This window comes from Triticum urartu, chromosome 7, assembly GCF_003073215.2.
Source record: "Triticum urartu cultivar G1812 chromosome 7, Tu2.1, whole genome shotgun sequence".
Lineage (NCBI taxonomy): Eukaryota > Viridiplantae > Streptophyta > Magnoliopsida > Poales > Poaceae > Triticum > Triticum urartu.
In genome coordinates, this window is record NC_053028.1 from 670,851,290 (window position 1) to 670,877,131 (window position 25,842).

The 25,842-nt window shown below is 43.5% G+C and overlaps 1 protein-coding gene and 1 long non-coding RNA gene across 2 annotated transcripts; both read left to right on the forward strand.

Annotated features, from left to right (window-relative positions):
* Window positions 1–2,787: 2,787 nt before the first annotated feature.
* On the forward strand, window positions 2,788–3,942 carry LOC125518582. The gene is made up of 3 exons (XR_007288031.1): window positions 2,788–2,855; window positions 3,136–3,254; window positions 3,859–3,942. It is a non-coding gene; the product is annotated as an uncharacterized LOC125518582 (long non-coding RNA).
* A 10,944-nt stretch (window positions 3,943–14,886) lies between these two features.
* LOC125519354 (UPF0481 protein At3g47200-like) lies at window positions 14,887–16,428 on the forward strand. The gene has a single exon (XM_048684191.1). It carries the CDS (start codon window positions 14,887–14,889, stop codon window positions 16,426–16,428), a length of 1,542 nt encoding a protein of 513 aa, XP_048540148.1.
* Window positions 16,429–25,842: the final 9,414 nt, after the last annotated feature.

A 25,842-nucleotide genomic window follows, 5' to 3' on the forward strand; every position in this document is an offset into this window, starting at 1 on the left:
CGGCGAATCAATGCCAAAGCTACCGCGCTGCCGCGCCGGTCAGCCTGCGCCATTGATGCCTCACGGACGGCGCAGTGAAGACCGGATGACGCGCGTCCCTCGCCCTCCCTCGCTCGCCACGCGTATTCACGGCGGCTAGCGCACGGGCGGCGCCTCGGCCTATATAAGACGCGCCCCAGCGCACTCGGCGACTCGCACTCTCTCGCCGTCGTCGTTCCTCCCTCTCCTCTCTCTCGCCGTCTCCAGTTCATCACACCCATGGCCGAGCGCTTCCCAGGCGACGGCGCGGCGGCGAACGGCTTCGGCCGCCGCCATCTACACGAGAACGAGGCTCGCCTCCTTTTCGAGGCCGAGTACCCGGTCCCGCCGGACATGCGGGTGCCCGGGGCGTGGAGGATCAGCGCCGGCGGCCTGCCGGTGCCCCCGGTACCCACCGGCGCGGCGCGGCGTGCGGAGATCGCACGCATCCGCTCGTCCCTGCTGCGTGCGGCGAGGGAGGGGCCACAGTACGTCCCCGACAGCCCGCTCTGGGAGCCTTATTTCTGCCGCCGTCACGCCGAGCAGCTCGAGGCCACCAACGGCGTCGAGCCCTCCGGCAGGCTCAACGCCGTCGGCCGACGTCGATGGTGGGGCGTGGTCGGGCGCATGTTGGATGCCGTCCTCGAGTACATCGAGGGCGGCAACACGCCGCGCCTCGAGTACCCCGCTCCCCCGTCCTTTCCACTCCGCCGGGGAAGCTCCTGGACACCGAGGCGCATGGAGACCGGGGGGGTCCTCCTCCTCGTCCGGCGGCTCCCCCTGCCTCCACCTCCGCCCCGTCAAGCCGGAGCCCCAGGGCACGCCTGTCAGCGCGCGCACCCGCCGCTCCGGCGTCCGCATCGGCGACAACGCCTCCCCCACCGGCCGCTTCGTCCTTGTCGAGCCCAAGCCGGAGCCCGGCCTTCCCGCGGAGTACGAGGAGATAGCCCGGCGTGGCTTCTCCGACGAGGACGCCCTGCGGTGGGCGCGGGACGACTACCTCCGCGACGAGATGGTCCGGCAGCGCCGGGCCCTGGAGGAGATCGCCGCCCGCAAGCGTGGGCGCGAGGACGAGCACGGCGTCGTGGTCCTCGACAGCGACGACGACGACGACGCCCTCGGACCGTCCAACCCGCCGCGCCAACCGGGGGAGGGATGCAGCAGGGACGGCGGAGGCGTCGGCGGGGGCGACGACGACGACGGCGGCGGTGACTACACGCGGTTCTACAGCCTCCTCGGCATGTAGAACCGCGTGGGCGGGCGGCGAGGCAGGCGGCGAGGGAGACGGTGGGGTAGCCCGCGGTAGTTTTTCCTTTTTTGTAAAATATGTTTAAATTTGAACGAATTCGAACGTGTTTGCGTTGTGTTTGCGCCGAATTTAAACATTTTAAAAACCCGTGGGGGGCCGCGACTGGGGGGCATCACGCCCCGAGTGCGCGGTTTAGCGCCGGTGCGTCCCCAGGGGGCGATTTTTTGCCCCTCCTGGGGGGCCAACAGCTGGAGATGCCCTTAATACTATAGGTTTCCTTTTGGGCTCCTGTACAGCTTCGCTAGCATCATAAATTAATTGTGGGATATAATGCACAGTAGTAGCTTCTTCTGTTTATTGTGGAAATCTTCTTAGTTTATAGGTTTCCTTTTCATCTCTTGTACTAATGTGTAGGTATGACATGGTGCTTTTTTTAATCTCTTGCGGATATCAATATTTTTTCTACAGTTACATATATACAACTGAATCACAAAGGATTTTATTTTTGATTAGGTACACCATAGAATAGTCTCACATCTTGGTTTATTTATTACCCTGTTTAAATGTCAACCAACATGCTTGTCAAAATTATAATTTGTTATCTGCTTGCCTCAAGGCAATATTCTCCCAAGATCTCTCTCTCTCTCTCTCTCTCTCTCTCTCTCTGTGTGTGTGTGTACTTGGACAGAAACACTCCCATACCCGAGGTCTCAGTTAATGTACTGCTGTTGAATTCTTCTGTCACTTTTGATACAAAGCTATAGCTATACTTTCATTTGCCAAGAAGATAAAATAGGTTAAATACTGTGATTTAGTTACTTTCAGATTTTGGTATCTTTTGAGAAGTGCTCCACCAATATGAACGAAAGGAGCTTGTATTTGAGGTAATAGTCTAGGAAGTTTTATTTAAGATATCATCCGTGTGAACGAAAAATAGTCCGGCCCAACCAATGGATGGATGGGGATGAAACTCTAGACCAACACCTACCCATGGATGGATGGGGATGGGGCGACGACGGCGGAGGCAGCGGCCTTCTCTCGGTGCTTGCTGATGTGGTGGACATCGACGTCGGTGAAGGGTTGCAGCACGTAGACATCAAAGGTACTGACGCCCTCCATGCTCCTCCCCTCGCCTCCCCTCCCCTCAGCTCATCTTCTTCTTCTGGATTTTTTGATTTGATCCATGCGGTTGGTTTCTGCAGGCTGCGGGTGTGACGGAGGAGCACCATGGCGGGCGTGCAGGCCATGGCTCGCTATGGAAGGCCCTTCCCTTCCCTCTCTCTATTCGGGCCATGCTCAGACAGTCTTTTCTCTTCTCTTCCCGCAAAAAATGTCTTTTCTCTTCATGATCTGAACATGTTGGAGGCCATTATTTCTCCTCTGCCATAGTTTGCTGCTGCTGCCATGTTAACTGAGAGTTGGTAGCCAATATCAAGTGATTTGGAATTTTTGTTGATTTGAACCGTAAATGTGATGATTTATCACAATTGTCATTATTGTTAATACTTGCTTACTTTTGAAACCAGGTATCTGAATTTGAGGTGATCGTTTTCTTGCTTACTTCTGAATCCCGGTATCTGATTTTGAGGTGATGGTTCTCCATATTACATTGCTATGTTAATCCCTTACCTTAGCTGTTACTCTTCCCTTTGTCAGGTTCTATTTTAACATTCGTTATTCTTTGGGGGATTTTTTATGGATTAATCCAGTTCCAACTGTTAATCTAGACATTAGTTGAGAGATGCAATATTCATCAACATGTTTATAGGCTTGTTGGTAGCAGAATCTGCATAGAATTGTAAAAAAAATATCTTGTATAAAGACTTAGCTATGGTGCTTGGCACATATTTTTTTTATTTTTGCTTCAGAAGGAGTTGTGCAAGATGTCAACATTATTGCGAAGATGAAAAACTTCTACCGAAGGCTAAAAGCTTTATAGTTTTGGGATTCACCGGATGGCTTCCATGAAACATCATCTTTTCTTGAGGTATCCAATGTTTCATATCTGTACCTGCTGCTGCAGTTTCTTAAGAGATATATACATATCAGTTTCATCAGAAAAAATAGGCATGCTTGCTTTGTAAAGGACAGTGACATTTGCCTGATGTTATCTGGTAACCCTTAAAAGGAGGGAAACACCTGTTGTAGCTTTTGTTCATTGACCGTTATAGTTTTGGGATTCACCGGATGGCTTCCATGAAACATCATCTTTTCTTGAGGTATCCAATGTTTCATATCTGTACCTGCTGCTGCAGTTTCTTAAGAGATATATACATATCAGTTTCATCAGAAAAAATAGGCATGCTTGCTTTGTATAGGACAGTGACATTTGCCTGATGTTATCTGGTAACCCTTAAAAGGAGGGAAACACCTGTTGTAGCTTTTGTTCATTGACCATTTTTGCTCCTCAAATCCGCTGAAGCTGAATAAAGTATCTTATTCAAGATTTCCTTGCTCCAGTAGATCTGAAAGTAGTAGTTTAAGACCTTCATGTCTGTAGCAGTGTTGACGCCATTGATATATTATGGGAACTGCTTTGAGCAAAAATAATCTAAGTGATATATCTTTCGTATCATCTTGTTACAAAGAAGAGCATGGAGTGGCGACGGTTATAGCAGGAGCAGGGCAGCCACAGCTTCTCCTTATTACAAAAACTTTCAGAAACGAAGGGAAGATAACCTATAAAGCGAGGACAAAATATTTCTGGTCAGGGACTACCAAAAATTAAATACGTGCCATCTGCTTCGATTCTGGTATATGCCTCTCTTTCTTCTATCATTTATTGTTGCTTTGTTTCAACTTTCTTCTGTAGATTTTACAGCACGCAAGTTTTAGTGTCCCAAAGTTGGTTTCAAAACTTCAGATCCACAAGATTGATAAGATGTGATATATTTTTGTGATGTTTAACTCGGTTGTCTCTGTTTACTTAGGAGTGGAGTTCCAACTCTGCCGATAAAACAAGATTAAGTGGTAACGGTTGAAACTCTTTTGTATGTAAATGTTTAACTGAATTATTTAATATGGTCTAAACTTCTTTAGCTTGCAACTATTTAATCAAATTATTTTATGTGAGCTATCACAGTGACACCATACCTTGAGTACCACTTAGTACATATATATGAAAAGATTATGATAATTGACCTTTCATTATCGGATCTCATGGCAATCATGATATTCTGGCCCTGTTCGGCAAATCGCCACGGACGAATTATGACTGCAGTGGTATTTTGTGACTTGTGAGTGTCAGGTTTGATGCATAAAAACAATGTGGTGTATTTGTCATGTGCCATTCTGCTCAAGAACCTCATCCCCATCATGCATTTTTTCCCTTTCATTTGAGTTAGTAAAGTGGTTTCTGAATCTGTTCAAAGTTTCCCTTTCATTCTCAATGCGGTCGGACCTGATTAAATAGCCTGTTCTTCCTTCTTCGGGTAAGATATGGAAATCTGTATTACGCTAATTAGGAGAAGCAAATCATCCACCTTCCGTACCTAAACTGATTCTTCGTTCTTCGGTTATGTCTTACAAAGCTGTACTACGCGAATTGGTTGAAGCAAGCAGTAATTCTGTACCATACAATTAGCAAGGAAGGCTGCACCAATCTCTGATCTGGGTTGTTAGTGTCTGCCCATTCATGGATTGGCATTCATCACTTTGGCAATCATCCATGGTTCTTATGAATTATAACTGATTTGAAATGAATGCCTAATCCAATTTTATATGCAATTATGATCAGTTTGAATCACACCAACTAGTATAGCTATTGAAGATCCATTTATTCGTTTACCTCCGCCTGAAATTTCGAGCTTTTCTATAATTTCTCCGTATTAACATATTATATAACATTAGTTTGGACACTGAAGTTACACAACTGCAGACTATGAACCTGAGATGCACTGCACGGAGGCTGAATTTTACCAAAGTAACTCTGGCCCCTGCAACTGTAAGGTCTGTTCTTCCTCTACCATCCTCTAGGTTCCTATTTTCAATGTTATTCAATGATGCATGAACGTTGCTCGGATTTTTGGATTCTTTGATGTTATTTGTTGGATTCAATGATGCATGAACAGAGCTGAAACACAACACTTTCCAATTTCGACTGAACAGCACAACACCAGATTGTAGTGTTCTTTAAGCCAATAGCTTTCTTCATGCAAAGAACAAAGGGTTCATAATGATGCAGCGATGAAAAAAATAATCTGAGTACATATTGACCTTCTCACCGATCATGGAAAGAGGTAACCAAGGTTTCTGATTGGCTACACAGTAGTATTATGGTAGTTTTGACAAACATGGTGAGAGTAAGTTATGCAGACATCATGCTTCTTAGGTTCAATTATATTGTTGTATGTTTTGTGCTTAAGAGTGCAATTTTTAGCCTCCTTAGCCAGGCACCTTGGAAAGGATGGAAAGGATTCTGGTGGAAGGATGATGAGAAGCTGGGCATGGCCAGTTGCACCAAAGCATGAGAAGGCTGTGAGAGAGGTGGTGGAGATGGTGAAGATATCTTGTCCGATGGAAGATCAAGGTAACCAGATCAGATGTACCATAGGCTTTATTTCCTCACAACGACCATTTATGCAATTTTCTATTGACATATACCATTGGGGAAAGGAAATCTTCACATGACTTTTTACAATACCTTCTGTTATGTTGTAAACATGTTGGTAGTACCATGTATCATCTGGCATTTAAAGAATAATTAATTGTAATGTGGCATTATCTGTCACTAGATACGGATTTGCCTTTTGTTTCTATTTTGTCAGGAAGAATCATGCATGAGAAGGATAAAGCTCTTTCCTGTATCGGTTTTTATATCTGGGAAGATTATTACTGGTTGTGCCGCCATGACATGTGTGAATGAGGTAAAAGCAAAGAAATCAGAGAAATGGTTGTAGCCAAAGTCAGACATATTCATTAAGTCTCCTAGGAAGATCTCCTTCGTCTCTTTCATATTTCATATCCACGGGTCACATGGAGGGTGATAGCTCTCAAGTGTATGCAAGGTTTACGAGTCGACGAGTCGTTCTGAGGTTGAGACTCATAGACTAATCGTCCTTGGACTCATAATCCATGAGTGTATGATAGTGTACAATGTGTGGTATGTAGCTTCAACATTTTTAGGTGCTGGTAATTTTTGCTGCCATTGGCCCATAGCGTTTATCTGCTTCCTTCTACATAAGATAAACATGAGCTATGTTAGTGTCTATCACTTTTTTAAAGTAGAAACAACTTGGAGAAAAAATATGTTTGGTCTATTAAATTTCTCTATATAAACCGAAGCATGGTTCTGCCAGCCATGAATTTTGCAGTGTAATAATTTTTAGTAAGTCCTTTCCAACCTTTTCGTGTTCATATTTAAGCCTGGCTAAATTATGTGGTGCATCATATTTGTGCACATATTAACTACACTCTCCATTCATGAAATTGTGTATAAATTCTGTAACACTATTTAGACCAGTTAACCCCTGGAGCCTGCGCAAGTGGGAGCTATATGCACCAGGCTGCCTCTATTTTTTAATCTTGTGGTAGTTAAGCATTTCCAATTTCTAATAAAGAAAGCCTCCAAGTATCTAACCATAGAGTAGTGCTCTCAAGTTACAAGCTACACTCTTTTGTTACAGAGCTTTCAGGTGTTGCTGCTAAAGAAAGCCTGCCCTTAATAAGTATACAAAGAGCTCCTGTCTACTGGGGCAGCACTCTGGGTACATGGTCGAATGCCACTTCCATGTATCAAAAACAATTCTTTAGCTTGTAAGGACACGTATCCATGAAATTTTTATATGCTCAAAATGATACTCCTTGCTGAGGACTAGACATTAACTGAAACATGAATGGTGTTAATCTTTACATTTTGTATGTCTAACTAAGAAGACGGAGGGAACACACAATTCTGAAGTTTTCTGTAACTGTATTATGCATGTGTGTACCTTCCTCTCACTTTCCCTTCCCCTTTCGCTTTGTTAGCTACTCCTTTTTCGCATTTCTACCTCATACGCCCTTTTTCATTTCTACAATTTGCACGGAAGAGAAGTGTGCCAAATAATTGATTCACCACAGTGACAAATCGCAATGTTACTTGTATAGAAGCTCACAAACCGAGAATGTTGAGTTTCTGAAAACCATAAGCATGTTATTATAGCAGCTCTGTTCATTTTCTTGTAATGACTAATGCTTTCAGATCCTTCTTGGGCATGAAATAGTTCCAGAAACCAAAAGCCTGTTGTAAATTATATCAGTTCTCTATTTTTTTGTAATACCTAATGCATTCAGATCCTATTTGAATCACAGTAAAACTGTAGCGGAAATAGAAGTACGAGTATCAGATAGCCAGGGCATGAAAGTGTTCACTGATATGTTACATGTACCCAGCTGTACTATTTTGCAATGCTTGAATGCTTACAATACAGATATTTTATTGGTCACATTTGAATGCTTATTAATAGTGCATGTGTGATTCCCTAGGGCTAATCGAACAAGTAGATGAGATATATGAGATTAGAAGGGAAGGGAATTATGGGGAGCGGGTGCCAGGAGGGATATGAGAACAAAATAAAAGCACGAAGGCGAATGTAATTAATTAGATATTTCCAAATTATTACACATGTAGATCCGTCGACCCCGAGCTCATCCCATGCGGCCCCGAGGAGGAGATGACCATTCGACTTGCGCTCCGCCACGCCCGGGAGGATGCCCGTGCACGGCTCTGCTCGGACTCCATCCATCGGGAATCCATTGCGTCCGCCCAAATGGTGCATGGATCCGTCCCTAGGCCATCCATAGCTACCTCGCCGGAGGTCGTGCGGTCCGTCTGGCGTCCAAACGCACTGGCGGATGCACAACCCCTTAGTTGGTGCACCGAGCATCGGGACGCGCCATGGGCCTCGTCCGACGAGGCCATGGCACGGCATGCCCGCCGTGCAAGGCATCGGGCGCGGGAGGCGGCGGCAGCCCTCACGGAGGTGGACGTCCGTGAGGCGGAGTCGCATTCTCCGACGACCCATATGGAGCATCAATCCGGGCGCCGCAACCCACATCATGGTGGTCGGCGGCGGCTCGTCCCTGGATGGATCCATCATCGATCTGACGTCCGTCGGCACGCAGCAGGATCCGGGCTCCGACGAGGAAGAGTAGGGCATGGGAGACAACGACGCCTTCAGTCTCGTGAGCCTGCGAGTGTCCCATGCCCTACTCTACTTTGTCGGCGACCGGGCCAACACTCTGGGGAGCGCAGCCGGCTGTCGGACATGGCCTAGGCGGAGCCGGCGGGCGGGAGCGAAACCGGACGAAGCCCCGGTCAAAGATCGCCGCGTTGCATGTAATATTATGGATTTGAGGTTTTTAATTTAAGATATCCAGATGTGGAATGCATTTTCTGAGGGGTGACCGGTCACTGTCCACGGACACGCCCGGGCGCGTTTGCAGACATTTGAGGGGTCAGATTTGCCAAGTCCGGCTGTAGATGTTTCTTAGTGGAGCAAGAAGATGTCGACGTTTGTTGGGTTGTGGTGTAGGTTGGGATTATGGACTTAAAATTTATGAGCCTTGGCACTTGTCGTCGTTGTGGACTAACGAATTGCTTATTGCCTCTAGGTATGAACATCTCTGGATCCTTCTGTTCTTTGGATCCATTGTTTTTTGTGCATATAGAAGAGAGAAGTCAACAGAAAGCACTTCAAAAATAATGGTTCAAGGAAGAAGATTGATTTTGTGGTACAAAAAGGTTGGCTATGTTTCATTAAAACATGTCATTTGATGTACTTTATCCTTCCAAAGCTTTATTTTTGACATATAATGTATATTGCTTGTGCAGGATGGTTATAAGTTGAGAAATAATTTTTATTACAAATGCTAAAATACCGTGGAAATGAAGCTTAAGACAACATACGTGACGTTGTAAGGTAATATCTTAATCACATCAAGTATCTTAGTTTGTAACATATAATTATTTGGATCATTGTTCTCTATGTATATATCTCCGAGTTACATTGCAGATGAGATGGATTTCAATTATTTTTTAATTGTTGCAGGCTATCTTTTCTCTACATCCAAAATATAATATACATTATATGCGCAATCAGATAAAATCTATACATGCAAAATTTAATATGCATTATATTCATAGGTGCAATAAAAAATATTAAGAGCCCGTGGCAACGCACGGGCGTTCTACTAGTGCGTTGAATAGGAGCTCCCCCTGCACACACATTCTTCCACTCCCCCTATACTCACTGCAAAAGGAAAAGGAAAATCTCGTTCCAACTCTTTCACAGGACGCAAAAAAATATTGGCATGCATCATTAGCGTACATATACATAGCTGCATTCGAGAACCTAAATCTCAAGCCATGCCCAAACATGACTAATCCTTTTTTCTTTTTGGTGAATACGCTTAGTAGCGCATCATTTCATTGATAGAAGGGGGGACATGATTAAATCCTGATTGCTGAGAAAACAAATAGTTCAATATTACCCAGAGCAAGTCACCGACCACTCTCCAACCAAACCACCTGATTCAATACTAATAATTATAGTAGAAATTATGAGAGCAAATCTGCAGGCCATCGCTGCCCAGCAAGGGTACCACTGTACTGTTGTTATTAACAAGACAATTGCATAAACATATTTCACAGTGTATAAGAAGAACCTCAGGAACCACAGAACGTTGTAGCAAATACGCAACATACTGCTTAGTTCAAGCATGCCCATCCAACTAGTCGAAACGAGCGCCCTCATAACGCTCAGACTGCCTCCCATGAGTTTATCTAAACGCATACAGCTTATTATGTGTATCCTCTTGGTTGTAAACATATACAGCTTTGATCATGGCACACGTCTAATTCACCAACAAATGAAAGCACCCACCTTTTTCCCACTCACTGTTAGAAATTTCAGCAACATCTTTGATTTGATATTCATACTATTGTGGAGTGCATAAAAAAATTGAATGCTTGTGGACTGCATAATTTGCATTGCATAATGTTTAAGGCTCTAGCATATTTTTGGAAGCGAACACTTATGGCTCCAAGGGATGCCCACATCCTTTTTTCATCCAATCAGAAACAAAAATTCAATAGTATTGTCTTTCAATATTGATATTTTCTCGACAATAGAAGAATCAGAATACCTGGCGAAAGCCAACCATCGCGTATTCTCCAGTCAAGCTACACAAATTACTCCAAACTTTAATCATGCGGTGGTCCAGATTTTTCCCAAACCCTGTAGAAACACCAAAGCGTCTGAGCCTACTGGCTCAAACATGAAAGAAACAGGAATATTAGGTGTAGAAATTAATGACTGCAGGTAAAATAAGTTCCAATCGAAGCAATAAAAGGAAACACAAGAGCTTTTCAAAAATAATGATGGCTTGGAAGTGCTTGTCCAATTCCAATGCTCTGAAGGTACCTTGGACCGAACTTTTGAGACCTCGTATTTACTTACAATTTCTTAACCAAGTTTCTAAAAATCTGTTTCCATGAATATCGACAGTTTCCATCAACATCATCCATTTTCTATTTTTTTTTAAATGTGGGTGGTCATTTGGTGCATAGGGTTTGACGGCCATCCCCTTATCTACTGTTAGCGGACGTTTTGCATGTTCGTTTTGATGCATGCCGTTGGAGATGCCTTAAGATGAACCATGCATAAGGAAAAAGCTCATCTCAACATGAAAATACATTCTATTATATTTATATTTATAAAATTTTACAACTACACAATAATCAAACATAATAAATTATTTGTAACTTTTAGTTTTAGTTATCATATTATTATCAAAATATTTATGTTCCACACAACCAAATCCTGCTAAAATATATCGCAAAACATATTCACAACAACGGGCACCATTAAGTATCTTACAATAGGCAACATATGTACATTCAACCAGGGAAATATATTAATATCACGAAGGTATCAATTACACACAGCCTCTGGAACAAGGCAATGTCGTAAAGACATTACGGATGAGGCAATATATGTACACAACCTTTGCCAAAAAATATATTTTGAGGGGGACCTTTACCAAATTTCAGCTCTCTAGTTCCTCCTGGTCGCCAACCTACGGAGAGGCCCAGCCCATCAACACATCCGCAAGCTTTCTAGGTATCTACGTCCTTTTATTTTATTCAACGAAATTACTAAATTTCAAATCATCAAAATTTAGTAACAAATCCGAACGATCGCCTAGCGTTGGACTAGGATCAAATGGCCATGAGATAATTAATGCATCGCCTTAATTATCTCGTACCCCCCTTAACCGTGCCTCCTAATTTTATGTATGCGCATTAAACCATGATTTCGGCTAGAATATTTAGGAAAGTCATGATTTCGGCGCAAAAAGTATACATGGTTCGGGATTCAAACTCTGGTTGTTCATTTAGGGTTTAGCTAGCCAACCAATCAACACACCGTACGTTTGTTTCCTATGTTGAAGACATCTCATACTTAATATGTTGGTTTGAACTATATGAATTTGCCAAACAGACAAACAACAAACCCGATCAGAACTTTTAGGGAAAAAGATTGACCTCTCAACGCTCCAAAACGTATGAGAAAGTTGAGTGAATCAGGATTTCCAATCTTTCGCCCTCTTCTGCGCCAGAATCATGGAAGAGAGGATGCGATGTGTTGTCTCGCTCAATGGTCGCATTATGATAACTTGTGTGTGAATGGCATAATAATCATCTCATCACAGACCTCATAACTTAGTTACAAACATCATGGTAACTTTTGACCAAGGGAAAAAGTTGTTGAAATAAACCACGGTAACTTGTTTATCAATAGCATGATAACTTATGCACCGCAGACATGATAAGCTATGTACAAATACCACTGTAACTTTTTGACGAGTAGAAGAAAGTTGTTAAAAAATCCCCTGGTAACTTCTATGTAAATAGAATGGTAATTTAGGTATCATAGATGTGAATCGCGTGATAATTTACATCCAAATACTATGGTAACTTTTTGACCTGGGAAAAAAGTTGTTTTTAAACATACCTCCGATAACTTATGTTTAAATATCATGGTAACATACACACACCAAAGATAATAACTTTACATACACACTGCGGTAACTTTTTGCTCCGGGATAAAAGTTATTGAAAAGCCTATCTTGTAACTTCTGTGCAAATAGCACGCTAATATACGCATCTCAGAGATGATAACTTACTCCCTTCATCCATGAATAAGTATACATTTGACTTTAAATTTGTCCACAAAAGAGTATATCTCTATCTTCCTAATGCATTTTAAAGTAGAAAAAAATATTTCTCTCTGATCACATGATAATTAAGACCAATAATATTCAACACATGGTCTCCTAACTTCCTGCATGCATTTAGATCGTTGTGGGTGGAGAAATTAGAGAGGAGAGAGATGGTGGCTTGCACCTTTTCAATGCATTTTTACTTCACTCTATAATATGTCCTAAAAAATTTATATGTACACTTATTCGTGGACGGAGGAAGTATGTACAAACACCACGGTGGCCAGTGGAATTTTTTAGTTAAAGACACCCTCCTGATAACTTCTGTGTAAATAACACGGTAATTTTACCCACCTCAGATCTGATATCTAATGTACAAACAATATGGTAATTTTTAACACACGAAAAGTTGCTGAAAACATAGCACCGATAACTTCTGTATTAATGACATGATAATATACGCACCACAAACCTGATAAATTGCGTACAAACATCATGATAATTTTGACCATGAAAATTTTATTGTTGAAAACATACCCCTACCGTCCGAATTTATTGGACCACAAGGCAAAAAATATAGCATGGGCGACCAAATAGGTCAGAACGTCCACGAAATTATTTCACTCGCCAACAAGACACTCATTAATAACAAAAATGATGCATAGTGATGGTCGTCGAATGAAGTGACGGGTATGTCTCCACCTTAGTAATATGGTGAGGGAGTGAAAATTAATCCCGCTAACTTTTGTGAATAGTATGGAAATATACACATAACATAGCTGATAACTCACGTACAAACGCCCGAGGTAACCTTTTGGACCCCGAGATAAAACTTGTTGAAAACATATCCCGGGAACTTCCGTGTATATAGCATGGTAATATACACACAACAAAGTTGATAACTCACGAATGAACACTGTGATAAGTTTTACTAAGGGATATAAAAAACACATAACCCCGATAATTTTTGTGTAAAAAACATGGTAATATTTGACCGCATTCATGATTAGCTACATACAAACACTTTGGTAACTTTGATCAGGGAAAGAGAAGTAAAAAAAACACCCTCATTAACTTCTGCACAAATAGCATATGATACATTACACATAATAGACCTGATCATAGGTGGCCGGCGGGCTGGCCTGGGCACTACATAGCCCGACACACGCCTAAATGGGTATTGACTCGTGAAGTTTCGTTTTATAAACGGGCCATGTCGTGTCGGCATGTAGACCTCACCACACGGTCCAGAGACGACCGATGGTTGACAATGATATTGCAGATCTGATAATTTACTATAAATATCATGGTAAATATTGACCTAGACAAAAAGAGTAGTTGAAACACACCCTGGTAACTTCAGCGTAAACACCACGATAATTTATGTATCGTAGGTGTGATGATTTTTGACATGAATAAAATATCATCAAAGCACACTAACATGAGATCTAGTTTTGAAGATCTCATCAAGACAAATTTTTTACGTGAAAACGGAATTTGAATTTGAGCGATGGTTTAAGATACAAAACATTTTAAATTTTGAAATAGAAAAAAGAATTGCTGACATCATATGTTTTCTCTCTTAGTTTGCAAACCCAAACCCAGGCTGCATGCGCTTTCATCGCCGTAGACACGATTAGCCAGCAAGCAGGAAGAGAAGAATTAGATGGGTGATTAGCTAGGAAGATAAAAAAACGGACTAGCTAGTTGAAAGTTAAGTGGTGTTTGGTTTTCTAGTTATAAGACTTTTTCTAGTCCCAACTAAAAAGTCCTAGTCCCTAAAAAGCCACTCCCTGTTTGTTTCCAGAGACTAAAAAGTTCCTAGTCCCTTCCTAGAGGTTATTAAATGATCATGTTGCCTTTAGTATATACAAAAATAACAATCAAACAACACCATGAGGTGGCGGGCCAATGGGTGTATGGAGGAGCATTGTTGGAAAAGTCTCAAAAAGTTTCAAAAAGACTCTCCTTAAGAGTCTTCTTAATTTAGTCCCAAATGCCTAATTTAGTCCTTAAAAAGTCTCTTCCGTTTGGTAAAAAAGTCTCTAAGAGAGACTTTTTCTAATCCCTACACAAAAAAGTCCCTGAAAACAAACACCCCTTAATCCAGTCAAAAGAAAACAAAAAACATGTCGGCATCTTTCTTTCTCTCTCTTAGAAGGGTAGTGGTTATCCTGTCCTACAGATTCTTTTTTCATCGGTATCCGTGACCCAACTCTGACTTCCTAACTAGAGGTCAGTATCCAGTAGCAAACAGAGAGAATCAGCAGAGCTAGATGGCAGATCTCTGAATCTGGTAGTTGAAGCCGTGGAAGAAGTAGAGGCTCCGGTTCAGCGGTACTTGAAGTCGATTAAAGCGGCGGAGCTCCGCTCCCCGCCTTAGCCTCCGGCAAGTTGATTCGACGGCGGAGACCATGGATTCTGCAGAAGCAATAACTGCCCCGGTCGAGGACTACTCCTACTTGAAGGAAACAGCTCAAGATTGCAAGGCTAGTTTCTCCTCCGAGATCACAGATGCGCGTGACATTCCTGGCTGCAGCCGCGAGCAAGTTGACAAGAGCGTGGATTTTGCAGAAGACGTACCAGCTATGGTTGAGAAGGAGTACTTGATGAAAGCGGCTCAGGAGCTCAAGGTTGATTTCGACAAGAGAAAAGAGAAGATGCATAGGTTCCCTGCAAGCCTGCAGGGTCTGGGCAGCCAGTACACGGTGCCAAGGGTCGTGGCCATCGGCCCTTACCACCACGGCTCACCCCACCTCCGGCAGATGGAGAAGGTGAAGCACGCGGCCGCCTACCACTTCGTCAGCGGGTCAAGCCACTCGCTTGAGGAGATCTACGGCGCTGTCGTCAAGGTTGCGCACAAGGCCCGCCGACTCTATGCCGATGACGCGGTGGCAGGTATCAGCCATGCTGACTTCGAGGCTATCATGTTCTATGATGCTTGTTTCTTGCTCGAGTTCATGCTTATTTTCAACAAGAAGCAGCCCCCATGTCCAGAGTTGCTCGGTGTTTTTCGATCCAACAAGCTGCATATCAACAATGATGTAATGATGTTGGAGAACCAGCTCCCCTGGCTGGTTGTGGAAACCCTCCTCAACTTCAGGTCCGTGCCACTGAAGAAGAAAATTTCTAGGATGGGAGAAGGTCTCAACCATATGCATCCAACCGAAGCAGAACAAGTCCTTTCGGACTTGGACGAAGAGTACAGCCCGCCTCATCTCCTTGGTCTCCTCCGATTCTACAAGACAAGATGCAAGACTGCCAGCAACAAGCCCAACATATCCACCAATATAGTCAGCATTAATAAATTGGACCGTTCGAAAGCCCGAACAGCTGCCGAGCCTGACCTCTCTCATCTAGAAAGACATATACCAAACAAGTCCAGGAAAAGACTCGGCTCAACTTCAATATCTTCAAGTGCCATCGAGCTTGCGGAAATCGGCATCAAGCTCAAAGCCATCCAGACAGGAAGTTTCACAGAAATTGGCCTAAGGAAAGGACCCCTCTTTGCCGAGCTTTTCCTGACACCACTGGTGCTAAGCAGTGTAACGGCATGCTGGCTTGTAAACATGGCGGCTTTCGAAGTATGCACAACCTCAGGGGATCAACATGATGACCAAGAGATGGCCATATGCTCGTACATCGCCCTCCTTTCGATGCTTATGGACCGGGAGGAGGATGTGCACGAGCTACGAGTGAAGCATCTTGTGCAAGGAGAACTCACAAACAAGGAGATGCTCCGGTTCTTCAAGAGCCTTACCAAGCACCTATCTGTCGGCCGGTCCTACCGCCGTATCTTGAGACACATCGAGAGTTACAAGGTCAATAGGTGGATGTGGATTAAGCTGCACAGATTCATCTACAACAACTTCAAAACAATGGTCACGGTCTTCTCTGTGGTTGGTGTTCTAGCCGGCATCTTCAAGACGCTCCTCTCTCTCAAGCAACACCAGTAAAGGTAGACCAGACCATGGTACCATACTTACATACAAATAAAATACGTACTCTGCTTTGCTCTCTGCTTAATTACGTTGGCGTGTTGTTAGTTTTCTGTTTTGAGAGCGATGCATGGTGTGCGGTTGTATATACTGCATTTCTGTTGGTATACTTGATTTACTGTATCTGAAAGTCTGAATTGCATCTTCGCCTCATTTGCTCCGTCATCTAGATTTTTTTTTTGCGAGAATGGTCATCTAGAATTTTCCTAGCTAAAAACTACCGGGACAAGCGAGTTTGATGTATCCCATTTGATATCTTCGTATCCGAGAATCAAAAAATTCTACCGGGCATTTTTGGCAAAATCTTCCGGGTTGCCTGTTAGCAAGGTCTCGTCATTGTAGTTGTTGGTGGCGTATTTTCATTCACAGCTCCAAAAGGTGGTCAGGCACCTATTGGATGTCTCAACTCCTCAATGCCTCTCCCCGCAAAAAAAAAAACTCCTCAATGCCTCAAGTTGATAGGGGTTTTGTGACGCCAGTTGCTTCTTATCATCCAGGAACTGAGGGTAACAGAATTCTGCTCTAAAATTTGGATGCAGCAAAAGGGCAACTGGGTCTTAGCCTCCTGCTGTGTAGTTCATGTTTTCTTCTTTTGCAGTGTGCTTAACTGATTTCAGTCTTGTTCTGTGCCGTTGGTACTGTTTGTCTGCCCCGGTCATCATGGTTTAATGTTTCTTTGGTAGTTTTATTGTGACCCAAACCAAATGGCCATTGCTGCCTGCGTAGGTCATACCCAGACATGATTAAAACCAGATGACTCGAGAGCAAAAATAGCATCACCGACATTTGGCACGTCATACTACCACGCCTTGGTCCATTGCAGCTTCATTCGTCACTCCCCACGAGCTATAAACTGCGGGACGGAAGCAAGTGATCAGTATATTTTTACACACTTTTGCTTCAACACATCCCCCTAAAGACATCAATGGCTAAGATTAGCCTACACCCCTTTGGTAATAAAAGGTACGATGGTCATTTCTGAAAATACATCACCTGGGATGGGACCTCGGCCGAACCAGCGGTATGACTGGGCCAGCCCAACAGGCTGCACCGCTACTGGTGATATATAAAGCACGAAATATTCTATTACTTATTCTCTGTAGATCCCAAGGTCATCGTTGCTCTTTTTCACGTCAACCACGTCCATGCAATTTATTATTCAAAAGGTTCAGGGTTCTCTGAAGCTACAATACTGAGAATACAATCAGGAGGCTGAAGCACCAAGACATGACACATCCTATGTGCAATATGGTATTTTTTTTTAGATATTCTTGAATACAAGGTTATGAAAAAAATGGGGCCATTCCAATGATGTTCGAATTATGAAAAAGTTGTTCGAAAATGGGGCCATTCCAGTTATAAATGCCGCCTCCCCGCGAGCTGTCCACGCACCCGACGCCTACTTCTTCTTTCCCCCGCCACCGACTGCTTCTCCTTCACCCTGTCGCCGCTCTCTTCTCTCTCCCTTTCGGCGACGATATCCTCCAATGGCACGGGTAGCAGCTCCGGCAGCAGTGGTCCTCCGGTGGGCAGCGCCTGGGCGTCGATCCTGGGCACGCCTGAGACGGAGGAGCTCATCCATTTCGGCCTCACGGTGCCGCCGGTTTGCCGTCTCCGGAAGGAGTTCAAAATCACTGCTGAAGGATAGCCAACGAGGGGCCCTGGTGCAACACCGGAGGAGCGTCGCCGCCACATAGGCGGCCAGTGGAACAATGTCGGCCGCCATCATTTTTGGGACGGCAAGAACCACGGGGCCATCGTGGGCGAGCTCCGGCGGGTGGCTACGGGGTCGGCCTCGCGTCGATCGGCGAGGTGCGCCGAACGCCGCGCTCTAGCAACCCCTCCCCCGCCGGAGCAAGTCATGCTCCGGGAAGACGGCGACCTCGACGACACCCCCGGCTACCTCGTTGCCTTACGAGCGTCGCAGGCAGAGGCGGCGGCGGCTGCGAGGGAGGCGCCGCAGATAGCGGCGACGTTGGAGGCGGCAGGCGCAGTAGAGGCAGAGGCGGCAGCGACGGAGAAGGAGGAGGAGGACGACAACATCAACTGGGCCGCCGCCACCCAGAGCAGCGACGACGGCGACAGCGGTGCGGGCAAGATCATCGAAATTTTGTAAAAATATGTTTGAATGAAATTCCGTAATGTTTCATTAATTTTTGTTATGTTTGAATGCAATTTAGATGCAAAAATAATTGCAAAATATTTAGATTAGGTTTTCACTTTACAATTTATTTATTAAAAAAGTTATATATATTTCACAAACAAGGGGTTTTTTTTTAAAAAAAGTCCAACGACGCCAAAGGGCTGGCTTAGCGGACGTGAATTATAAAAATTTAAAAATAAGGTTCACAACTTTTGCCAGCTAATGGGCATGCCCATTGGACCACTCCATGCAAAAATTGAACAAATTTGGAGACGGGACGCAAGTTGCGTCACGTCCGGCCACTATTTTAGGATTTTTTCACTGAAAAAACCCTAAAAAATGCATACAGTGTCAAAAATCATTGAAGCTTGGCACCGATCCTTGCCATGCTGATTGTAGCGTGTGGAAAAAATTTGAGCCCATTCAGCGGATGTGCGAAAAAAAGTTGTACCAGACAAACACTTCTGTCTAACTGAAACCCTCCGTTCTACAGCAAGTACTGGTGTACATTCATAAAATTTACCCAAATTTTGCCAGCTAGTGGGCATGCCCATTGGAACACTTCATGCAAAAATGGAACGAATTTGAAGACCGAACACACGTTGCGTCATGTTCGGCCATTATTTTAGGTGTTTTTCGCCGAGAAAACCCTAAAAATGCATACAATGTAAAAAAACATTGAACTTGGCACCAATGCCTACCACGGTGATTATAGCGTGTGAAAAAAATTTGAGCCCATTCGATTCATGTGAGAAAAAAAGTTGTACCAGACGAACCCTTCTGTCGTAACTGAAACCCTCCATTCTACAGCAAGTACCGGTGTACATTCATAAAATTTACCCAACTTTTGCCAGCTAGTGGGCATACCCATTGGATCACTCCATGCAAAAATTGAACGAATTTGGAGACTGAACACATGTTGCATCACGTCCGGCCACTATTTTAGCGGCTTTTTGCCGAGAAAACCATAGAAAATGCATACAGTGTAAAAAATCATTGAAACTTGGCACCGATGCTTGCCAAGGTGATTGTAGCGTGTGGAAAAAATTTGAGTCTGTTCGGTGGATGTGAGAAAAGAAGTTGTACCAAACGAACCCTTCCGTCCTAACCAAAATCCCTTCGTTCTACAGCAAGTATCGGTGTATATTCATAAAATTTACCCAACTTCTGCCAGCTAGTGGGCATGCCTATTGGATCACTCGACGCAAAATTTGAATGAATTTGGAGACCAAGCGCATGTTGCGTCATGTCCGACCACTATTTTGGATTTTTTTTTCTCCTGGAAAAAGCAAGAAAATGCATACAGTGTCAAAATTCATTGAAATTTGGCACCAAACGGGTTATAAAAAAATCATCCGATTTGAAAAAAAAAACTTCACGGATTTTGTAAAAAGGTTCTCGGGTTTGAAATATGTTCATTGATTTTCACCAATAAGTTGATGGATTTGAAAAAATTTCATCAATCTTGGAAAAATATTCATGGATTTGAAAAAGATTGCAGATTTTGAACAAAAAAATGGATTTGGAAAAAGTTCATCAATTTCGAAGAAAAAAATCACGGGTTTGAGAAAAGTTCATAGATTCCTAAAAAACTTACGAATTAAAAAAAGGTTCACTAAAAAAGTTCCAAAAAACTGAAAAAAATACGTATTTGAAAAAATTCACTAGATGGTTAGCAAAAAAACTGAATAAAAGTTCATGGATTTGAAAAAAATTCGTGCAAGTTGAAAAAAGTTCACGCTTTTAACAAAAAAATAGAAAATGGTAAAATAAAAAATAAAGCAAAAAGTAAAAAGTAAAGAAGAAACGAGTGAGGCGTTTTGCTCCCAAGATCATCTGCACCTGCGCTGACTAAAAAAAATCAAAACAAATACTAGAAAAATTCAAAAATAATCCAATTTTTTGGCATGGTAGATAATCTGGTGTGTGATGTCCACCCCAAATTTCAAATTATTTGGACATCTGAGTAGCTCTCGGCAAAAAAGACAATTTGGATCACAGACCCAAATTGTCTTTTTTGCTGAGAGCTACTCAAAAGTTCAAATGCTCTGAAATTTGAAGCGCACCTCACGCACCAAATTATCTATCTTTCATAAAAATTTGGATTTTTTTAATTTGTTTGAATTTTTTATGAATTGTTTCTCGACCGGGTGCAGATGAGCCCGGGCTCAGAATTGGATATTCGAGAAGAAACAAAATATATAATCAGAGCCCAATATTTTCAGAACACCCAATATTTTCAGAATCGAGCGTCACACCGGAAAAGGAAAAATACAATTAGAGCATTGAAGCGAGAGGATGGCACGAGATGCACGGCTGATGATGAGATGAGGGAGATGGCTGCCTCTTTCTATCACAATCTATTTACTTCAGAAGGGTCTGCTCAGGCTGACCGCCTGCTACAACACTTTGAAAGTGTGATCTCTGAAAACATGAATGGAAAACTCACGGCTGCAATATTAGACTTGGAAATAGAGACTGCTCTATTCCAAATGGGACCGACGAAAGCGCCCGGGCCGGACGGCTTCCCGGCGTTGTTTTATCAAAGGCATTGGCCGATGGTACGTGGCGATGTGTGTACTGCGGTTTGGGATTTTCTTGCAGGTGTCGCTGCACCAAATTCGTTCAATGACACTGTTAAAGTCATGATACCGAAGGTTAAATCACCGGAGCTATTATCACAATTTCGACCCATCAGCCTATGTAATGTTCTGTATAAGATCGCCACTAAAGTCCTTGCCAATAGACTAAAGGTGATTTTGCCACTGCTAATATCGGAAGAGCAGAGTGCATTTGTTCCCGGATGGTTAATCACGGATAATGTTCTAGTTGCCTATGAGTGTGTGCACGCGATCAGGACAAGAAAACGGAAGAATCCTCTGTGCGGTTAAGCTTGATATGATGAAGGCGTATGACAGGGTGGAATGGATTTTTCTTGAACAAATGTTGAGAAAGCTTGGTTTTGCGGAGAGCTGGATTGCGATGGTTATGAGGTGTGTCACTTCTGCACGTTTTTCTGTCAAACTAAATGGGGGGCTCTCTCGCAGATTTGTGCCATCTAGGGGCCTTCGACAAGGAGATCCGCTCTCCCCATATCTTTTCCTGTTTTGTGTGGAAGGCTTTTCAGCATTGATAAAGCATGCCCAAAGTGAAAATACAATCAAAGGGGTGTCGTTTGGGAGCACTGGCCCCCATATCACACACCTGCTTTTTGCTGACAACAGTATAGTGTTTTTGGAGGGCACCAAGGAAACAATGCAAACGTTGAAGAATATCCTGGCTGACTATGAAGTGGCCTTGGGTCAAAAGGTAAACCTCCAAAAATCATCCATTTTCTTTGGGAAAGGATGCAAGTCCGAAGACAAGGTGATGCTCAAGCAAGCTATAGGTATCAACTCTGAGGCATTGTGTGAACGGTACCTTGGTTTACCAACACTGGTTGGTAGATCGAAAGAGGGCACGTTCAAGTATGTGAGGGAAAGTTCGACAAGCAAAGTCTCTGGTTGGAAGAGACAAGGGCTATCTAAGGCAGCGAGAGAGATTCTCATTAAAACAGGACTTCAGTCTACGCCTACTTACACCATGAGTTGTTTTCAACTCACAAAGAAGATGTGCCGGAACCTGAAATCGATCTCCTCGAAATTCTGGTGGGGTGCAGCGAATGGTGAAAGGAAAGTACACTGGATATCTTGGGATAAGATGTGCCACTCGAAGAGAGAGGGCGGTATGGGTTTCAGGGACCCGGAGGCTTTTAACCAAGCGTTGCTAGCGAAGCAAGCTTGGAGGATTTTACAAAACCCCTCCTCCCTTTGTGCTAGGGTGCTCAAGGCACGGTACTTCAAGGAGGGATCAATTATGACGGCCACGTGCCCGAGTGGAGCCTCATTCACGTTCCGGAGCATTTTGCATGGACGGGACCTTTTACAGGAAGGATTAGTATGGAGGATTGGTGATGGCAGCTCTGTCAATGTGCATCATGATAATTGGATCCCAAGACAGGGAAGTCTCAAACCATTGGGCCAGATCTATATGCATGGAGTTACCAAGGTGGCTGACTTGCTCAACATACAGGGAGATACATGGGATGTTGAAAAGATTGATGAAATGTTCACACCTGATGATGCATGTGATATTAAACAGATTGTAGTTGGTGGACCGGGTGTAAGGGATTACCTAGCATGGAATTTTACAAAGAATGGCCAGTTCACTGTAAAATCTGCATATCATTTGAAAATGAGAATCAAGGGAGCGGGGACCGGACAGCCGAGCTCCTCGTCTTCGCTCAAAAAGCACAAAACGTGGCTGGCGCTATGGAGTACAGATGCACCGAACAAAGCTAAGATACATACCTGGAGGCTCATGCGGAATGGATTGGCTGTAGGGGCAGAGTTGCACCGACGAAGGATCAAGGGCGGAGTATTCTGTGTAGCGTGTGGCAGGGAGGAGTCTATCTACCATCGTTTTTGGGCCTACCCGCACTCCCAACTATTCTGGCGAGCTCTGAGAGAGGAGATGGAGGTTCCTGTTGTTACACCGCCGGAGTTGGATGGATCCTTTAGCTCTATCTCGTCATGGCTGCAGGAGTGGTTAGCCGACGCGACTGATGCAGAACGTGAGACGATGATCCAAGCTCTTTACGGCATGTGGTTAGCAAGGAATGAGGCGAGAGATGGCAAACGGATAGCTGATGCGCGAGCGGTGGCTGGGAGGGTGTGTGCCCATATTAAAGAGTAGAGAGAGGTGCATCCCAAAGGACCCACTGTGCCAAGTACAAAGCTAGTGGAGGCGTGGAAGCCACCTGAAATGGGCTGGGTAAAAGCGAATGCTGATGGTGCTTCGACGAAGCTGCGGACAAAAGGAGGAGGAGGAGTGATCATACGGGATCATGTTGGTGCGTTCAGAGGAGGGGCGTGTGCGTTCCTCCCAAGCACCTCCGACCCTCAGCTGCTGGAGTTAAAGGCGAGTCGACAGGCAATGCAACTCGTGATTCAGCAGGGATTTCCGAAGGTTCACTTGGAGCTTGATAGCAGAGAGGTGGTGGCCATGCTCAACGACAACAGCAAGAATCTATCTGCAGTTGGGCCACTTGTTGATGAAGTGAAAGCTATGTTGCGTACGCGACAGGAGTTCAAGGTCAGCTGTGTGAGAAGAACAACAAATGGTGCAGCACATATATTAGCTAAAGAGGGGGTTAGCATGGAACTGAATAAAGTGTGGCTTCACGGGCCACCAGATTGCATCCTACAGGTTGTTGCGAAAGAGATTCCGGGTGTGGTCTAAAGTCTGCATGTAGTGCAGATTCGGCGTTCTTCGTTTTTATTTCGTTTTTTTAAGCTTCTGCCTGCAGTTTAAGACAGATGAGATTTCGGCTGTGGACCTTGTTTGCTTTTTTTTGAATAAATGCTTTACTCCTCAAAAAAAAATCAGAGCCTTCGTTTTAGTGTTACATAGTTGACGCACACAAAAAAGGAGGAAAAAACAGTTTTTAGGCATGTAAGGTGTGGTGGCCTAGTTGGTTGTTGTGATAGGACGTATAACGTGAGGTTGAAGTATCGAATCCTGCACACATCCATTTCTTGAAGTTTGCAGAAACAAATGAAATTTTTTATGAGGCAAACAAATGAAATATGTGAATGGGCCAATCCCAGGCCGAGGAGGAGAGGTGTGCGCGGTTTCCACAGGGGCCACGCCCAGGCCGTAGCGGGGAGCTGCGTATACGTATACAGTGATTTGGCAAAGGTTCGTATTACCTTTTATACGTTTGGGGATGTACCGAAGCAGGACTCGTTTTTATAACAGCTTCACTTCACTGCTTGCAATATGCAACACAAATGAAGCAATCAAACCACTACTGTGGCATTAAAGACTGTACGCACCATCATCAGATGAGACCACGTCGTCCAGGCGAAAGAGCAAACATATGTCAATACTTGGAACCAGGGATCCTGCAGTAACTGATGCTTGAAGGTTTGCCAGCAGGTCTCAGCTGTTGATTTACCCAGTGCTTCTTCCAACAACTTATGAGCTGCATAACAGGGCAATGGTATTGAGTGCTCAAGCATACAAAACCTTTGACAAAAAAAGCATAACAAACCAATGGTAGATGTTGACTTGAAGATCTAAATTTAATACTTCTGTCCCCGTGGCATGCTCTATTTGTTTTTGCAGGTAGATTCAAGCATACAATAAGTCTACATAATTCAGCAACCTTCGGAACCAGATCAATATATAGTAAGCTTAGATTGAGGATGTGATTCAGTGTTTAGAGTAGACTAACAATTTTTAGTAAAGAAAAAAATCATTAAGGTTAACAAGTATGCTATCAGAGGATAAAATAACTTGAACTTATTATCCCACATCTTAAAGCAAGGGTATGTATAGAAAAAGAAATCTAGCTTTCATTGATGACATATTATTAGTTATGTGTATCCTCTTGGTTGTAAACAAGTATAGCTTTGATCATGGCACACATCTCATTCACCAAGAAACTGAAAGCACCCTCCTTTTTTCCATTGACTGAAAGTAGAAATTTCAGCAGCATCTTGGTTTGATATTAGTATTATTGTGGACTACATAATTTTTTGCATTGCACAAAGTTGTAATGCTCTACTTATAACTCCAACGGATGGCACAACCTTTTTTCCATCAATCACAAACAAAAATATCAAAAGTATCAATGTTTCAATATTGACATTTTCTCAATCGTAAAAGAATCAGTACCTGAAATCTGAAGAAGGCCAACGTCAGTGTATTCATCTGTCAAACTATACATATCACTCCAAACTTTGACCATGCGGTGGTCCAGAATTTTTTCCAAACCCTGAAAAAACACCAAAGTGGGTGAAACACGACATTAACAGAAACATTTAATGTAAAAATTAAGAGAAAAATATACTTTTCGTCCCTCAATTCTTGGCGGAGTCTAAATTTGGTCCCTCAACTCCTAAACCGGACAACTCGCACCCTTAACTTCTGAAACCGGACAAGATTCATCCCTGGTCACGGTTTTGACCGGTTTTGGTGCTGTCCCACCCCGGTTTTGACCGTTCCGACTCAAATTTGCCTACCTTTTCCAAGTCCACATGATGTTTTCAAATTCGGTTATTTTTTTCAAATACGTGAACCTTTTTAAAAATTGTGTAATTTTTTTAAATCTGCGTACTTTTTACAAGTTCATGTACTTTTTCAAATATAGGTATTTTTTAAAGTTCATTTGGTTTTTAAAAATT

Bases quoted from the DNA above. Each gene is read 5' to 3' on its own strand.
- LOC125519354 (XM_048684191.1), top strand. From the start codon at position 14,887: ATGGATTCTGCAGAAGCAATAACTGCCCCGGTCGAGGACTACTCCTAC.